The following is a 15,749-nucleotide window of genomic DNA, read 5'->3' as shown; positions in this document are numbered from 1 at the left end:
GGATGGCACAGAGGCCTCTCTCTGGGTCTTGGTGTGTGCTTCCTGTGCCTCCCTGCAAACCTGTTTCCCAGTCCTCTCAGCGTCCAAACCCAGCTCTGTTTTCTTTACAGGGTAATCCTTTTGCCTGAATAACTGGCGGCTGGCTGTGGCCAAGCCTGGGGCGGAGCTGACCCCAGTGATGGATGGGGGCCAGCCAGGCCTTGCCCTGTCACACACAAACAGCTCTCCCGAAGCCCCTCCAAGAACAGCGACAGGAAACAGAGAGCGGGGGCAAAGTTATTTTATTTAGATATTTTTAAAAACAAACTTTTTTTTTTTTTTTTTTTTTAAGACGGAATCTCGCTCTGTCACCAGGCTGGAGTGCAGTGGTGTGATCTCGGCTCACTGTAATCTCTGCCTCCCGGGTTTAAGCGATTCTCCTGTCTCAGCTTCCCGAGTGGCTGGGACTACAGGCGCCCGCCACCACGCTCAGCTAATTTTTGTATTTTTAGTAGAGACGGGGTTTCACCATGTCGGCCAGGATGCTCGCCATCTAGTGACCTTGTGATCCCCCTACCTTGGCCTCCCAAAGTGCTGGGATTACAGGCGTGAGCCACTGCGCCCGGCCAAACTTTTTCTTTTTTAAGTTACAAAAACAGACAACCATTTATACTTAGGAAGTTTCACACTCTGGGAATTAGCCATTGTGCCGGGTTTTGTGAGCAAAAGGCTTAAGACACCTCAGCCTGATTAGGTGGTTGTGATGATCTGGGCCACGTGTTCCAGAGCAGCTCTCACCCTGGCCACAGCACCAGCCTCTTCTCTAGAACTTGCTACTTTTAACTCCTTTAATATCAAACTTCTTTACCCTTCAAGGTCCCTTCAGCATGGCCCTTTCCCTCCCGTCTCTTCTTTCTCTTCCTCTCGCTGTAACTCACTGCTCACACCTTCACCTCTGCATCTCCACACACCAAACCTGCCAACAAAACAGCCTTCTCTCTGCAGGCAATTCGCATCCCTCACCTCCTTCAAACTCTACCTCGAAACTCCTCTTTTCCAGAAAGCACTCGGTCTCCCTGGTTCCAGTCCCTCGTTACCTGGCTCACGTAATGCTCTGGGGATCAGAGGACCTGGGCTGAAGTCCTGGTCCTGCCATCTGTTGGCTGTTATGGTCTTAGGTACTTTCTTATTTTTAAATTCTCAGTTATCTTGTTTCAAAGGGATGTGGCTATAATAGATGCTAAGATGTCCTGAAGAGTAAACATGTTACGAAGTGCAAGCAGGGTTCCATGTGGGCCCCCGGGCACGGCCCCCCTCAGCTCATACCATTTCCCACCTGCTGTCAACTGCACCATGCATTTGGCTGTTTGGCTGCTGTGGTAAATCCCCCATCTTGGCACATGGGTGAGTGCGGTTTGACCACTGGGAATGCAAGATCCCTGAGGGCAGGCCTCAATCTTAATGTTTATTGGGTGAGCTTCCCAGCCTATAGCACCAGTCAGGGCTGAGCATGAAGCAGGTGCCCAGTCTTAAAGTTAACTGCTTTGATTCAAGTTTCCTTGGACAGATCCACCACCCACTGTGTGATGGCAAAAACACAGCAGTAGGATGGCGGCAAACCCCAAACCTCCTCGTTCATCTTCCTGAATGTGACCCCCAGTGGGAAGGGCCATCCTGGTGACCTGGCCTGGGGGTTCCTGGCACTCACCTAGCAGTGCTTGTCAGGTCTCAGGACCACCTGCTAAAGGAGTTTTCTTTACCACTGGAGTAAAACCCCCTACGATTTTTGGTAATTTTGGCCTTGCTTGGGTGAGCCAATCAGACAAGAACTACAATTTGGCATGCAAGCCCCAAATAGGAACACTGTCATGTAATAAACCCAGAGTGGGATCAACCCTGGACCATTCAGAGGGTCACACCAAGGACCCTGCTCTGAAGATCGCAGTCTCCAGTGTGGGACCGTCACTCCATGACAGGAAAGACCACTCCCTAGTGGTCGGAGAAAGCCAGAGCTTACCACTGCCCCAACAAATGGCTTTCAGCCCTTTGCATTTTATTCTGGATAGATCTGAAGCAAAGCATCAGCTTCTCCAGGCTCTTTGGGGTCAGCCAGGGCCAGAAACTTCTCTCCAGGGGTGCCTGGCCAGGCCTCACAACCCCCCTGAAAGAACTATTTTCATGAAAAACATCCTAAGCAATTGCAGAAGATGAGAAAATGATCTCACTCCTTCCAAAGAACCCACCACACAAATGTTATTCAGAAAACACATTCTAGATCCTCCTCCCTTCTGCCCAAACATTCCCCACCCCTGGGTGCAGACACCTACATATGACACTTGACAAAACAAATCTTTTTAAAATAACCTGGTCCTTGGAGATCCACTCAGGGCAATAACATTGCAACCACTGTGATTTAACATCAGTCACAGTAGAAATGAAACCAGTTACGAGAGAACTAACTGGAGAGCCACCTTCGCCAGCCCTTGCTCAGATGAACCCAACCCTTGAGTCACTCAGAATAGGTTCACCTCAGCCAGACCCATCTATGGGATTGGAAACTGCACTCCAGGGGGACCCCTGGCCCTGGCTGACCCCAAAGAACCTGGAGAAGCTGATGCTTTGCTTCAAATCCATCCAGAATAAAATACAGAATAAATAAACATGTGCTTCCAGCTTGTGTTGCTGGGAGTTCCTGCTGTGTGTGGATGTGATCTTCATGGAACTCCTTGGAATTCTCAGAGGGAACCTTGTTCTGGTCATCCAAAGGCTCTGCCCACCCCTCTGCCCTCTCTGAAATCACCCCTGGTCACATTGAAGCATTCAGTGAGGGGGAGATGGGCCAAGAGGGGACAAGACAACTCTTGTTGATGGCTGAAGACCTTGGTGGGAATCCCAGATGCAGCCCACTCTTTGCTGGGTGGACCCCCTTGCTGGTGAGAATAGGATCCTGTGTATATATCTTTGGTTTCAAGCAAAAGGAAGCTTAGGGTCTTATGCCTTTGGAAGGGTGGCTTAGAGGAGTTAGGGAAATTGACAGAGTCCTGGATAAGGGGTGTCCATGCAATGCTCTTCAATCCTGGAGATACCTGGAAGCCAGAGTTCCTTCCCTTAACGTAGTCCTTGCAGGAAGAGTGACCTTCAAGGGCTCAGCACCCAGGGCTGAGGTCCAGCTGCCACAGCATGTCCTGCAGAGACCCCTGCAGCCTGCTCAGGGCCACCACCTCCATGGAGTAGCCTGAAGCTTCCAGGACACCCCCCAGGCTGGCCAAGGTCTCCAGGCCACTGGCCCAGGGCAAGTGGCAGCTCTTAGAGAAGGCCAGCACGTGAAGAAGGTCCCGGAGGTTCTCCAGGTCATTGGATATTTGGATCACGTTTCTGGAAGGCAGACTGGTGAGGATCTGTTGGTAGACTGCCAGTATCCGGTCCATCTTGGATAATGTCAGGACGGGGTGGAGCCCAGGAATGAAGTCCAAACCGGTGACCTTCTGTTTGGAGGAGACTGACTGCTATGCAGGAGGAAGAGGGAGAACAAGTGCTCAGCACGTGGGAGGAATCGCTCTCAGAGCCCTCTGCCTTCCCCGTGGGCATGGAGGGTCATTCTCTGGGCTGCCTCCTTCCACCCTCCCTCACCACTTTGGCTCAGGCCCTTGTATCCTGCACCCAGGTGACTGCCAAGCCTCTAAGCTGGTCTCTGAGATTCCTGCTCTTCCCACACCATCCTTCCCTCCACTTCCAGACCAACTTTCCTAGGTCATTCCTTTCTCTCTCTCTCTCTTTTTTTTTTTTTTTTTTTTGAGACGGAGTCTTGCTCTGTCGCCCAGGCTGGAGTGCAGTGGCGCGATCTCGGCTCACTGCAAGCTCCGCCTCCTGGGTTTACGCCATTCTCCTGCCTCAGCTTCCTGAGTAGCTGGAACTACAGGCGCCCGCCACCACGCCTGGCTAATTTTTTTGTTTTTTAGTAGAGACGGGGTTTTACCATGTTAGCCAGGATGGGCTCGATCTCCTGACCTTGTGATCCACCCGCCTCAGTCTCCCAAAGTGCTGGGATTACAGGCTTGAGCCACCGCACCCAGCCAATCATTCCTTTCTCTACATGGCCTCTGCTGAAGAACCAGCCATGGTTTCCTATGTTTTATTTAGTGGAGTCTGTTCCCTAGGCATCTGAGGTCCTCCATAAGCACCCCCACCCCCAGCCTTCCCTAGTCCCTTCTACCCCCAGCCGAGTCCTCCCTCCCAGTCAGGTTTTCCAGGCAGTCCCTCCTCCTTAGAGATCAAGGCCGTACCCTCAGTGAGGCCCCCCAACCCTGCTCCAGTGACTCCAGTTCCAGGAGGGCTCTCCCCATCCATCTGCCCACAGCACTGAGGCTGACACCTCCGTGGTTACCACCCGGGGCTCCTGTGATATCGTGTATTGACACCACCTAAGGTGGGGCACTCGGGGTCTATCACATGCAGTCTTGCTGAGTGGCTAATATGCCCAGCTAATATTTTTTATTATTTTTAAAGGAGACAAGAGTTTTTTATCTATAAAATGCCCAAGACTCTATCTAGTTCTGAGCCATCTTTGCTTCTGGACACCTAACTTCTCCCTAACTGCCCAAGACCACCATGAAACACCCACAATGACCAGGAGATGTGGAAGTCTCCAGAGAGCTCCATGCAGGGGGTAACAAGGATTCACTTGCTTTAGCTAATTTAGGCCTCATAACAACCTCGTGAATAGTGTGATATCCCCATTATCCAGATGATGAAAGCAAGGCTTAAAGACATTAAGGAACTTGCTGAAGATCTCACAGACATCAGAAGTGTGAAGATTCAAACTTAATCTTCCTAATTTCAAATACAGACCTCATCAGGAAAATGGCTGAAGGTCTAGGCCTGCTGGACCCCAGAGAAAAGACCAGGGTCGGCACTGACTGCTATTTGCAAATCAGTAGAGGGTTGAATGTGAAAAAGGGTAGACTGGCTCTTTTGGGTATCTTTGAGAGGCAGGGCCAGAGATCAGCTGGAACTACAAGAACCCTAATGACAGGCACATCTAGAGATGGGATAGAGGCCCTGAGGAGATGCTGCTGGGGTCTTGCACCTGCCAATGGGACACAAGGAACTTCACGGCTCCCTCTGGTCATAGGCACTAAGATTCAAGGAAGTGAAGTCAGGGAGGAAGGTGAGTGCAGAAGGTGGGGACAGAGGGGACAGGAAGGAAAGAGACAGTGGCTGTGCCTCCATGTGGCTCAGCTAATCTCTGAGGCCTGGGTTTCCCCTTGGTAGGTTGAAAATAAGCACGCGAGGCCTCATGATATCAGAGAATCCCATGATTTTTTCCTTATTTTTAATTTTTATTTTTTTAAAAGTTAGAGAGAGAGGTCTTGCCATGTTGCCCAGGCTGGTCTTGAACTCCTGGCCTCAACTGATCCTCCTGCCTTGGCCTCCTAAAGCAATGGGCTTACAGATGTGACCCATCGTGCCTGATCAAATCCTATGACTTTTATTTATTTATTTATTTTGAGACAGGGTCTCGCTCTGTCACCCAGGCTGGAGCACGGTGGCATGATCAGGGCCCACTGCAACCTCAACCTCCCAGGCTCCGGTGATCCTTCCATCTCAGCCTCCCCTAGCTGGGACTACAGGTACACACCACCATGCCCAGGTAACATTTTTTATTATTTTTGTAGAGATGGGGTCTCCCTATGCTGCCCAGGCTGGTCTCGAACTCTTGGGCTCGAGTGATCCTCCTGCTTTGGCCTCCCAAAGTGCTGGGATGACAGGTACAAACCACCACACCCAGCCCAAATCCTATGATTTTTAAATGGAAACATGTAGCAAAATCAAATGTTCTTGGAGTGGTTTAGAATTAGAACCACCCACCCTTGGAATCCCAGCAGGCAGAGGGGCCAAAAGAAACAACCAGAAAGAGTGGAGCCCTGTGCTTTCAAATCCTTCTCAGCTTCCAGTAGGTGCCTGGCATTCAGGAGGCATTCAATAAATGTTTCTTGGACTATCTGGGTCCAGTCCCACTAGGAGCCAGTGCTGGGCTGGCTGCAGTTCTGCTTCGTCCCCACATACTCTCCTTACCATGTGTGAAATGTCATTGATCCTGGTGATAATTGTCTTGATGAGGGTTTTGGTGTCATCTTGGACTTTTTGGATGGGCACAGCTTGGACGTAGAAAAGATAGGGCCAAAGCCACAAGAATCCACACAGGGTTCCCCAATGCATTTTCCTTCCCAGGATGTGCTTCTTGGGCCTGAAAACAGAAGGAACCACACATTGCAAGGAGCCGGTATCTCAGAATACACCCATCTGCCACATTACCAACCACATTACCGGATGGGGATGAAAATCAGCTTTGCTTTCTGCCCTGGCTACCATCCCCTCAAAGTCAAAGACAATTCATGATCTACATATGTATTAATGAAATGCATCCCCTTAGGAAGAGGATTATTGTCTGGTCAATAAAACCACCATGAGGTATCCTGTAGACCACAGGGCTGTGAGGCCAGGGTGTGATCAAATGGACATGGTAGGGATGATGTAGACTTCATTGTGTGCTCAAGGGAAAAATAACGGACTTTCAAGGTCTGGTTTGAACCCAGTCATTTACTCACTGCGTAATTTTAAGCATGTCACATAACCACAAAATACTCCACCTTCATCCCTGTAATAGATCTATCTCTAGGCTTTTATGAGGATCAAATTATCTAATGCATGTGAAAGGGCTTAAAGGTGTTGTGAAATGTGCTCTATCATTACCCTATCATTAGCGATTATGCTACTCACCTGTCCTCTGCATTTCTCCCTCACACCCGCCTGCTGATACTCTGTGAGGGCCTTTACCACTTGCTTCCTTACTTCCTTTCTCTCCCACCCACTGGGAGCCTGAATCCCACTAGCACTTACTGACCTTCTAAATAATATGTCAGACGCAGTGCTCAGCACCGAGGATGCAATGGTGAACAACAGATGCTCTCTTCCCTCGAGTGCCTTACAGTTTAATAGGAGAAACAAACAGGTCAATGGGCCACTCTAAGCCAGGAGGAAAGAGCTTTGCAAACAGGGCAGGTACAAGATACCACCAGAGTGCATAGGGGGCTCCCCGGAAGAAGTGTCTCCTGAGCTGGGGATTGGACTGAATATGGGCTACTAAGACTAGAAAGTGGTTGCCACAGTGGCTGAGAAATCAGGGGGTATAAAGACATGGCGGCAGGAGAGAGCATAACACATTCACCCAGAACGCTTGAAACTTTCAAAGTCTTGGAACTGTGAATTCTAAAATTAAAATAATATGCAGATCCTTGATTAAGCAGCAAAGTTTTAATGAGATACATGAGGCAAAAGGTAATAAAGTTAAATGTATGCGAGTCTGTGGCCAATGATCCATGCTAAGTGTATGCGCATGAACCTGAAATAATAATAAAATGTAAGTAAATATTAGGATGAAGGTTCTGGAGATGGCAGTAAAATTAATCTCCGCTTTTCGTGTTCTTCCTCGTCTGGGTCTTGATGAAAAACACGTAATATATTTTCTGTCCATAGATGGCAATATTAGTAGGATTCATTTCTGGCAATACAATAAAAACAAGCAGTCTGTCTATATATTATTTATAATGTTTGATCAAAGCCATGTTTTTTTTAATCTGAATTTTACAGAAGAGAAAAATATGGGGCTCAGGAAGAGGAGTCAACTTGCCCAAAGTCAAACAGGTCCATGACAGAGTCAGGATTTAGATCCAGGAAGCAGGAGTGCGAGCCACCCACCCCTCCAGCCCCTCAAGGATTTAAGGAAAAGCCCAAATCACACCCCAATTCCCAGTCAAGGGCAGCTGCTATGAACATGGCATTTGGAACAAATACCCTGCTCTGGAATGAAGCTATGGTATTGTACCCACATCTCAACTTCAAACATGGAAAGTACTATGTACCAAGTAATTTGGGAAAAGGCAAATTTATGTCTTAAAAAAGTAAAACCTCCTCTATTAGCTACTTGTTACCTGAGTAATACACCAAATGTTTGTGCAACAGAGTTAAATAGTGCTAATCCCCGATACGATGTCATGAAACCCTAGCACAGATGGGCGGGTGTAGTGATTAGGCTCTGCGGCTCCAGCTGCAGGCTCCACTCTTGTTAGCTTTGTGTCTCCAGGCAAGATGCTTCCTTAAAGCATCCTTTCCTTTCAGTAAAATGGAGCTAACACCACCACCTGGCTCAAAAGGGTAAATGAGATGAACCTGTGAAGCCCCTGCCCATGGTGTGCGTGTCCAGAGCAGGCTGAGGGGAGTAAATCATTACAATTACCAGGCAGGGCTTGAAACGCTGGGCAACACTACCTGTAGCCAATTGTGAATCAAGCATTTGGCCCACTGCCTCCCACGAGCTATCTCAACAGGGCGCCTGGTGTCTCTGGGTCTTCCCCATGTGGCACAAGATCAGCTTGCCTCCTTTTCTAAGATTCATGTGTTGATGACACCCTCCTATCCATGAGAATTTATTACCAGATTAACTGTGGTCATAGTCACTCTCAAATAATGGCCACCCTCTAATACCTAAGTGGAAAAACAATTTTACAAGCCCCCTCTATCACCACTGATAATATGCTTCAGTGGATGTTGGAAATAAGTTGTGGTTCCTTGAAAACATGGAGCTAAGAAGCTGCCGCTGAGTACGGCTGCCTAATAGAAGAGGCCAGGTTTGGGGAAACCTATGGGGGTCTGCAGAGAGAACTGGTAGCAGGTCCATCTGAGAGCAAAGTGCTCGCAAGAATCTGCCCCACCAACACACAACACATAACACACATGCTCATACATACATCACACACACACACACACACACATCAACACAGATCACTGTTTTAGTAGAGGCTGCTAGTCTTTCCCAATATCTTGTCTTCCATTCTTCCCCAGTCATAGAAAACCCAAGTCTTAGGTAGGGATATGGCCATCTAGAATAAATACTTTACTTCTCAGAGTCTCCCAACTAGGTGTGACCATGTGACTAAATTCTGGCCAGTGAAATATAAGCAGAAGTGTCCTGTGCCAGCTCTCAGGAACCTGTCATGTGCCTTCATCTCTTCCTTTTTCATCCCTTGCTCCATTCTGATGCCTGGACTGTAAATATGGTAGCCAACATTCTACCACCATCTTGAACCAGGAGGATGAAGACCTCACCTTATCACCTGCAGGGCAGGGAGCTGCAGGAGCTTGGTTCCTGAGGTTGATGGATCTGAGATGCCATGCTGGTCTTGGACTTGTGCTGGGTGTGTGTGAGAGACATATCCTCTGCCTTTTAAAAGCCACTGTTCTTTTGGGTCTCTGCTAAATGCAGCCAAACTTAATGCTAACCGACTTAACACATGCCAACATGGGCATCAGAAAAGAGTGGGCATTAAGTCTTCCTTGGTTCACCTGAGTCTTAGTACCTGGGTGGGGCAGGGGTCCCAGAGTGCAAGAGCAGGAGCCAGGCTCATGAAAGGGGCCATGGGAGGGATCTTGGTTCTCCAAGTTGCTCAGAATCTAGTGGAACAGATAGAAGTTTGAACAACTCATTTTAACACAACCTGGTGGAGGTTATGAGGGAAGAAGCATAGAACCCAAAGAACAAAGGGGAAGAGGGACTCTGGGGATGGGTGGAGAGCTTTGCAAGGGAGGCAGTATGTGAACTGAGGCCTGAAGGACAGGTATTCCCCAGGGGAAAGAGGGGAAGCAGGGCATTCCAGGCCAAGCTCTGGAGTTAGGGAAAGCCATGGTTGGTTTGGGAAAATTCAATATGGTAGAGGGGTGGAGTGTATGAGGCTGGAGAGCTAAAATTTGGGGGGCTTAAGTCTGTTTAGTAGGGACCTCCTGGGAGATCTAACCTACCCAAGAGACACACATATGCACACACACACACACACACACACACTCACACAGAGAAACACACACACACACACATACACAACCCTTGGTGGCTATGTTTGCATTTACGCTCCAGCCCCCTTGGCTACAACTGCCTGGCCAGTGGTAGGCGAGAGACCAAGAGGCTCTTCTCTCCTCCCTTTCCTCCTCCCTTCCTTCTCCTGACCCTGATTGGGTCAATCAACTTCTTTCTTAGGAATTTAGAGTGGGGCTGCAGAGTCCAGTTCATCTCTGTTGAGGGCTCAGAAGCTCTAGGGTAGCCACATTTGGCCTCATGTGCATGGAACAGCTGAGAGAGACCAGAGCCCACATAACCACTGAGCCAGAGTATGGTCACTGCCTGTGCTCCTTCTTAGCCTTCTTTGTGGTTCCTGGGTCCTCATGAGGACTGGTGGCCCTCCCTGTCCTTAGCCTTCAGGGTGAGATACTCTTTTCTTATACTCACTTGGATAGCTTTCAACTTTCTAAATATATTTTTCATTTGAGACACAGATAGATACATGTAAGAGAAATAAGTGTCAAGAAGTAAAATTCACCCTTACCATGGGTAATGCACTCTTGAGAGTCTCGGCTCTTTTTTCAAATGTTGATCACAATATACAATTTGAAAAACACAGGGCCAGCATGAGCGATTTTCTCTTATTTGCAACCAAAAGCCTCATCTGAGAAATCGTGTTAACATATGTAACCAGCAGACAGGGTGTGAGTACAGGGGTTACATTCTTTATGTTCATCAGAAAGATCTGATCTCATCAGAGATACAGATAGGTTTCTACTCCTGTTTCAGCTCTAATCTTGTGTGTGTGTGTGTGTGTGTGTGTGTGTGTGTGTGTGTGTGTGTGTGTCAGGGTCTCGCTCTGTCACTCAGGCTGGAGTGCGGTGGTGTGATCAAGGCTCACTGGACCCCCAACTTCCCGGGCTCAAGCAATTCTCCCACCTCTCAGCCTCCCGAGTAGCTGGGACTACAGGTGTGCACTATCATATCCAGTTAATTTTTGTTTTTTTTTTTTTTTTATAGAGATGGGGTTTTGCCATGTTGCCCCGGCTGATATGGAACTCCTGGGCTCCAGTGATCCACCTGCCTTGGCCTCCCAAAGTGCTGAGATTACATGCGTGAGCCATGGTGCCTGGCCTCTGATCAATTTTTGAGGCTCCCTCGAGCTCTGTGTGAGGGGCATCTGAAGCTCCAGCAAGACTCAGAAGGAGAGGTTGCCCTGATCAATTAATGACACCTGTACCTGTTCCAGCATCTATCACAGGCCTGGAACACGGCAGGGCTTCGTTAAATGTTTGTTGCATGAATAAAGGAAAGATTTCCCATTCTTGATCTGCATTGGCTAACTAGGGTAACCTACCTCCTCAGTGGTTCACTTGCTTCCATCTTAAAGTCATATCCTAGAATTCACTTTGGCCCAGCAGGAATTCTTATGGAGTTGTCTTAATAAAGACAAAAAAATGCTTCAGTGTCCAGGTCTCCCTTTCTTGGGGACCTTGGTCTGCTTCCTGCTCTTCCTATGTGCCCTCTAGCACCCGGGTGGGCCAGGATTCCCTTCAGCTTCCTAAGCTCTGCTCCATCTTGACTGCTGTCCCTGGGTACTCTCTCCCATGGCCCCTTTCATGAGCCTGGCTCCTGCTCCTGCACTCTGGGACCCCTGCCCTTCTCAGGGACCCCTGCTCTGCCCTCCCATCTTCTCTGCGGTTTCTCTTCTCTTCCTTGGCAACCCCCCAGCCTGGAGCACCCCAGAGCAAATGTAATGTACACCCAGATGGAGACTAAATCTCCTATGATATTAGTGAAATGTTGGTATGGGCACTGATTATAGATTCCATTCCAGAGAGCTAACAAACTGAGCAGGAAAGACGGTAACATGCTGTGTGCTAAGCAACGAGGCACATCGGCTGTCACACGTGGAATAAGTGCAAAGGAGTCTGTGGGCCCAGACACCAAGTGTGTTGTTTTTAAGCAGAAACAACCTCTCTGTTTCTCTGAGACAAGTGTGTGGACAAAGAAGAATTTCAAGGCTCTCTGCCGACTGGCCAGAATGGAGCTGCAGCTGCCAGACTCCTACCCCGGTGGGGATGGGGTAACTGACTGCCGGAGAATTTGGCTCAATTTTCCTTTAAATCATACCAGTGCTGTTCACAGATGCACAAGACACAAGGACTCTACCTTCCTGGAGCCCCTCTTCTCTCCTTGGCTCCCACGCCCCTGGTGACATCTAAGCGGGGGTAGGACATTGACCCAGGTTCCATGGCGGCCACCTCCATGCTCTGCATGGGCCACTCAGATTCGCAAGGCATCTGCCTGGGGCTGACGGGCAGGAATTCATTGCAACTTCCCTGGCTCTGTCCTTGGCACTTGGAGCCATTTCCTGGAATGGAGGGGGAGGAAAATATTTCCCCAAATACCAAGAAGAGTTATTTTGGGTATAAAATGTACAAAATATGAGGAGGACGCTCCTTTAGCCAACGTGGAAATGTTCCCTTCAGCCCAATGTCCACAACTGCTTGGGAAGGAAAGAACCTAAAAGCATCCACTGTTTCTCTCTTGCCTTGTCTCCCTGCCTAAGTGAGAGAAATGATCAGTGTGGCCTTCTTGTTTCTCAGGGCATTAGAACAGGAGCACCCACGTTGCTAGAAGCCTCCATATTTGGTTCTGCAGACAATCCTAATAGGAAAGAGATTGGGAACACTTCCCAGTTCCAGCTGCCCATGGCCCACCTCAGAATCCAACAGAACAAACACAACTCCGGCTGCCAGAGGTCATTCTGCACTGCGAAGGAAGAGAGCTTGTGCTCCTGGAACGGTACCACCAAGTCTCCGCTCTTCACCCACCTCCCCAAAGATCACCCTTCCAACAGAAATTAATCACCTCTTCGAAGCTGCTATTCTGAAATGACAGCCAGGCCACTTGTCTCACTTGGACCTAACTGTATTTAAGGAGTCACTTTCCCAAAGCACCACTATCTTTAAACTATAGAAACAGGAGTGTAAAGGCAACAGCACCCACAGTGAAATCCAAGCCAAGCCCAGACTGAAGGAAGGCTATGTGTGAGCCTGCTGGGCCAACAGCGCGTATTTAGCAGTCCTGGCTAGAAGTTCCCTAATAACCAGTTCTGACCCCCAGAGACAGCTCATTGTGTGCATTGCAAAGAGGGCAATTTGCATGGCTACGAGGACAGATCTGGTAAGACCCTGCACGATTTCTCTGGAAGATTTTGAGTCTTCCTGACACGTGTTTCCCCCCACCTCTACTCATCGTTGCCTTCCTCCTAGACATTGGCCTTACACAGCCTCTCCCATTCAGAGGTCAGGAACTTCCCTGGAAAATGAAGCCTGAATTCCTACCCGCAGAGCAAGGCAATGTCTAGGACTGAGACTGATCACTTGCATCTGCGTCCCTCCTACCCCCAACTTTATCTCCTTCAGACTGGGGTGGGACACCCTGATCTTTGGGGATGTGCCCAAGGCAATTTCCAATGCATCTCAGCTCTGCGAATGCCACAAGGTTGGTGGGTCTGACAGTCTCCCAGGGACCTGGCTGGTTCTGCAAGGTCCTGCCTTCTGGGCACCGGCACAGCCCAGCAGCAAATCCAATGCTCCCCAGCTCCCGGTAGCCTTCTCTCTGGCTAGAACTCGGTACAAAGCTATCATAGTCCAGAACTAAGCCATCTGCCCGGCCTCCCTCCTGACTCAGTTTCCCCGGGATCCAGAGTCGGGTGGGGCCCTGTGGCCTGCCAAGAAAGACCAGCAGGGAAGGAGGAAGGAGCGCGCCGGGGCCTTACCTTGCAACCGCTGGAGCTGCGATTCCTACGGGGCTCCATGCCTGCCCGCCCCTCTTATAGCGGCCCGATCACAACTTGCGCAACTGCCCCGCAGGCCCCGGCGCATTCCTAGCGCCAGCTCCCGCCCCGCCCCTCAGGGTAGCGACGTGCCGGGCGGCTGCTAGCCCCGGGCCCGCAGTGTGCGCCTCGCGGGGCCTCGAGGGAAGGCCTCGGCGCGCCAGGAGCCACGCGCGCACCCTCGGGTACCTCCAAAAAATTTGGGGGTGGCTGGCAGGAGCGAGAAATCCTCGGTGTCCCGCCAGAGGCTCCGGCGCGACTATGGCGCAAGGAGCGGCCCCTCCGGAAGGTGCTTCGAGCCGCGCGGGGCGCGGCCGGGGCGGCGGTGGCTGTGAGGGGCTCCGCGGGGCGGGCTGGGGCATCCGGCAGCGCCCTCGTTGGCCCTGGCGCGGCTTCGGGTTGGGAGCGAATCGGGACTCGGCCCCGACGGCCCTGGACGCCCGGGAAGCCCAGGGTTAGAGGGAGCGGCCCGCAGTGCGCCAGGCTCCCCGACCCAGACTGCGGGGTTGGGGGTTCTGCAGTCCCACCCCTTCTCTGGCACTCGGAGAATCGAGTTCCAAGCCTCAGGGCGAGTTGTCTCTGGCTGGCACCCCAGGGAGTGCGCGCTCTCTGGAGGGCTCCAGGCGGGCACTGTGGCCTTTGGGGACGCTCTGGACACACTGTGGGTCTCCATCCTCAACTCCGTATTTCCTATGTACAAAGTGGGGGTTGGGAGGTGGCCCCAGATGTAGCCACGTTTTCCTCATCATAGCCTGTGAGTGGGGTGGTAGGCATGGTTCACCTGTATCGTTTGCAGTTCCCCGCTTTACATGATGGGTTGGTTTGTTTTGTTTTGTTTTATCCTTGGGCTTAAGGGATGAGGAATCTAAGGTCCAGGGAGGTTAAATGACTTTCCTTAGAATCCACAACTGGTAAGGAATAGCGATGGGCTAGGAACCCAGGCCTATTCTGGTCCCCACTGCGCAGAGCAGCTCCAAAAACAAACCACTCCGTTAAGAGCCAACCCAGCCAGGCGTGGTAGCTCACGCCTGTAATCCCAGCACTTTGGGAGGCCAAGGTGGGTGGATCACCTGAGGTCAGGAGTTCGAGACCAGCCTGGCCAACATGGTGAAACCTCATCTCTACTAAAAATATAAAATTAGCCAGGTGTGGTGGTGAGTGTCTGTAATCCCAGCTACTTGAGAGGCTGAGGCAGGAGAATGGCTTGAACCTGGGAGGTGGAGGTTGCAGTGAGCCAAGATCAGACCATTGCACTACAGCCTGGGCAACAAGAGTGAAACTCTGTCTCAAAAAAAAAACAAAAACAAAAACAAAAAACCCATCACGTAAAGCGGGGAACTGCAAACGATGTTGGTGAACCAAACCTGCCACTGCTGGGTTTGGTACTGCCCAAAAGCTAAGAGTGGTTTCTACATTTGTAAAAGTTTGAAAAAAAAAAATCAAAAGAAGAGGCCAGATGCAGTTGCTCATGCTTGTAATCTCAGTATCCCACATTGGGCACCAGATATTGGGGGAACCTGCCCCCAATATTTCAATGTAGGTTCTTTCTATCTTCCATAAGTGTCAGCTGGCTGAGAAATAAAGAGAAAGAGTACAAAGAGAGGAATTTTACAGCTGGGCCGCCGAGGGTGACATCACATATCGGTAGGACTGTGATGCCCACCTGAGCCTCAAACCAGCAAGTTTTTTATTAAGGGTTTCAAAAGGTGAGGGTGTGTAAGAACAGGGAGTAGATCACATGCTTCAAAGGGCAAAAAGGAGAACTACTGTTAAGGGTCTGTGTTCAGCGGTGCACGTATTGTCTTGATAAACATCTTAAACAACAGAAAACAGGGTTCGAGAGCAGAGAACTGGTCTGACCACAAATTTACCAGGGTGGAGTTTTTCACCACCCTAGTAAGCCTGAGGGTACTGCAGGAGACCAGGGCATATCTCAGTCCTTATCTCCATCGTATAGGACAGACATTCCCAGAGTGGCCATTTATAGACCTCCCCCAAGCAATGCATTCCTTTCCCAGGGTATTAATATTAATATTC

At 50.0% G+C, this 15,749-nt stretch overlaps 1 protein-coding gene across 1 annotated transcript; it reads right to left on the bottom strand.

Annotated features, from left to right (window-relative positions):
- Positions 1 to 266: 266 nt before the first annotated feature.
- Positions 267 to 13,684, bottom strand: LEP (leptin). Its single transcript, XM_032753530.2, has 3 exons — positions 13,656 to 13,684; positions 6,055 to 6,226; positions 267 to 3,485 (listed from the first exon to the last, which is right to left on the bottom strand). The coding sequence occupies exons 2-3, from the start codon at positions 6,196 to 6,198 to the stop codon at positions 3,126 to 3,128; spliced, it is 504 nt and encodes a 167-aa protein (XP_032609421.1). The 5' UTR covers positions 6,199 to 6,226; positions 13,656 to 13,684; the 3' UTR covers positions 267 to 3,125.
- Positions 13,685 to 15,749: the final 2,065 nt, after the last annotated feature.

The sequence above is a fragment of the Hylobates moloch genome, unplaced genomic scaffold (genome assembly GCF_009828535.3).
Source record: "Hylobates moloch isolate HMO894 unplaced genomic scaffold, HMol_V3 SCAFFOLD_1, whole genome shotgun sequence".
NCBI lineage: Eukaryota > Metazoa > Chordata > Mammalia > Primates > Hylobatidae > Hylobates > Hylobates moloch.
Note: the sequence above shows the minus strand (reverse complement) of the source record. Positions and strands in the feature narration are given on the sequence as shown.

Coding starts and splice junctions, on each gene's coding strand:
- LEP (XM_032753530.2), bottom strand. CDS start 6,198: ATGCATTGGGGAACCCTGTGTGGATTCTTGTGGCTTTGGCCCTATCTT. Junction 3,486..6,054: donor TCAATGACATTTCACACATG/GTAAGGAGAGTA, acceptor CCTCCTGCATAG/CAGTCAGTCTCCTCCAAACA.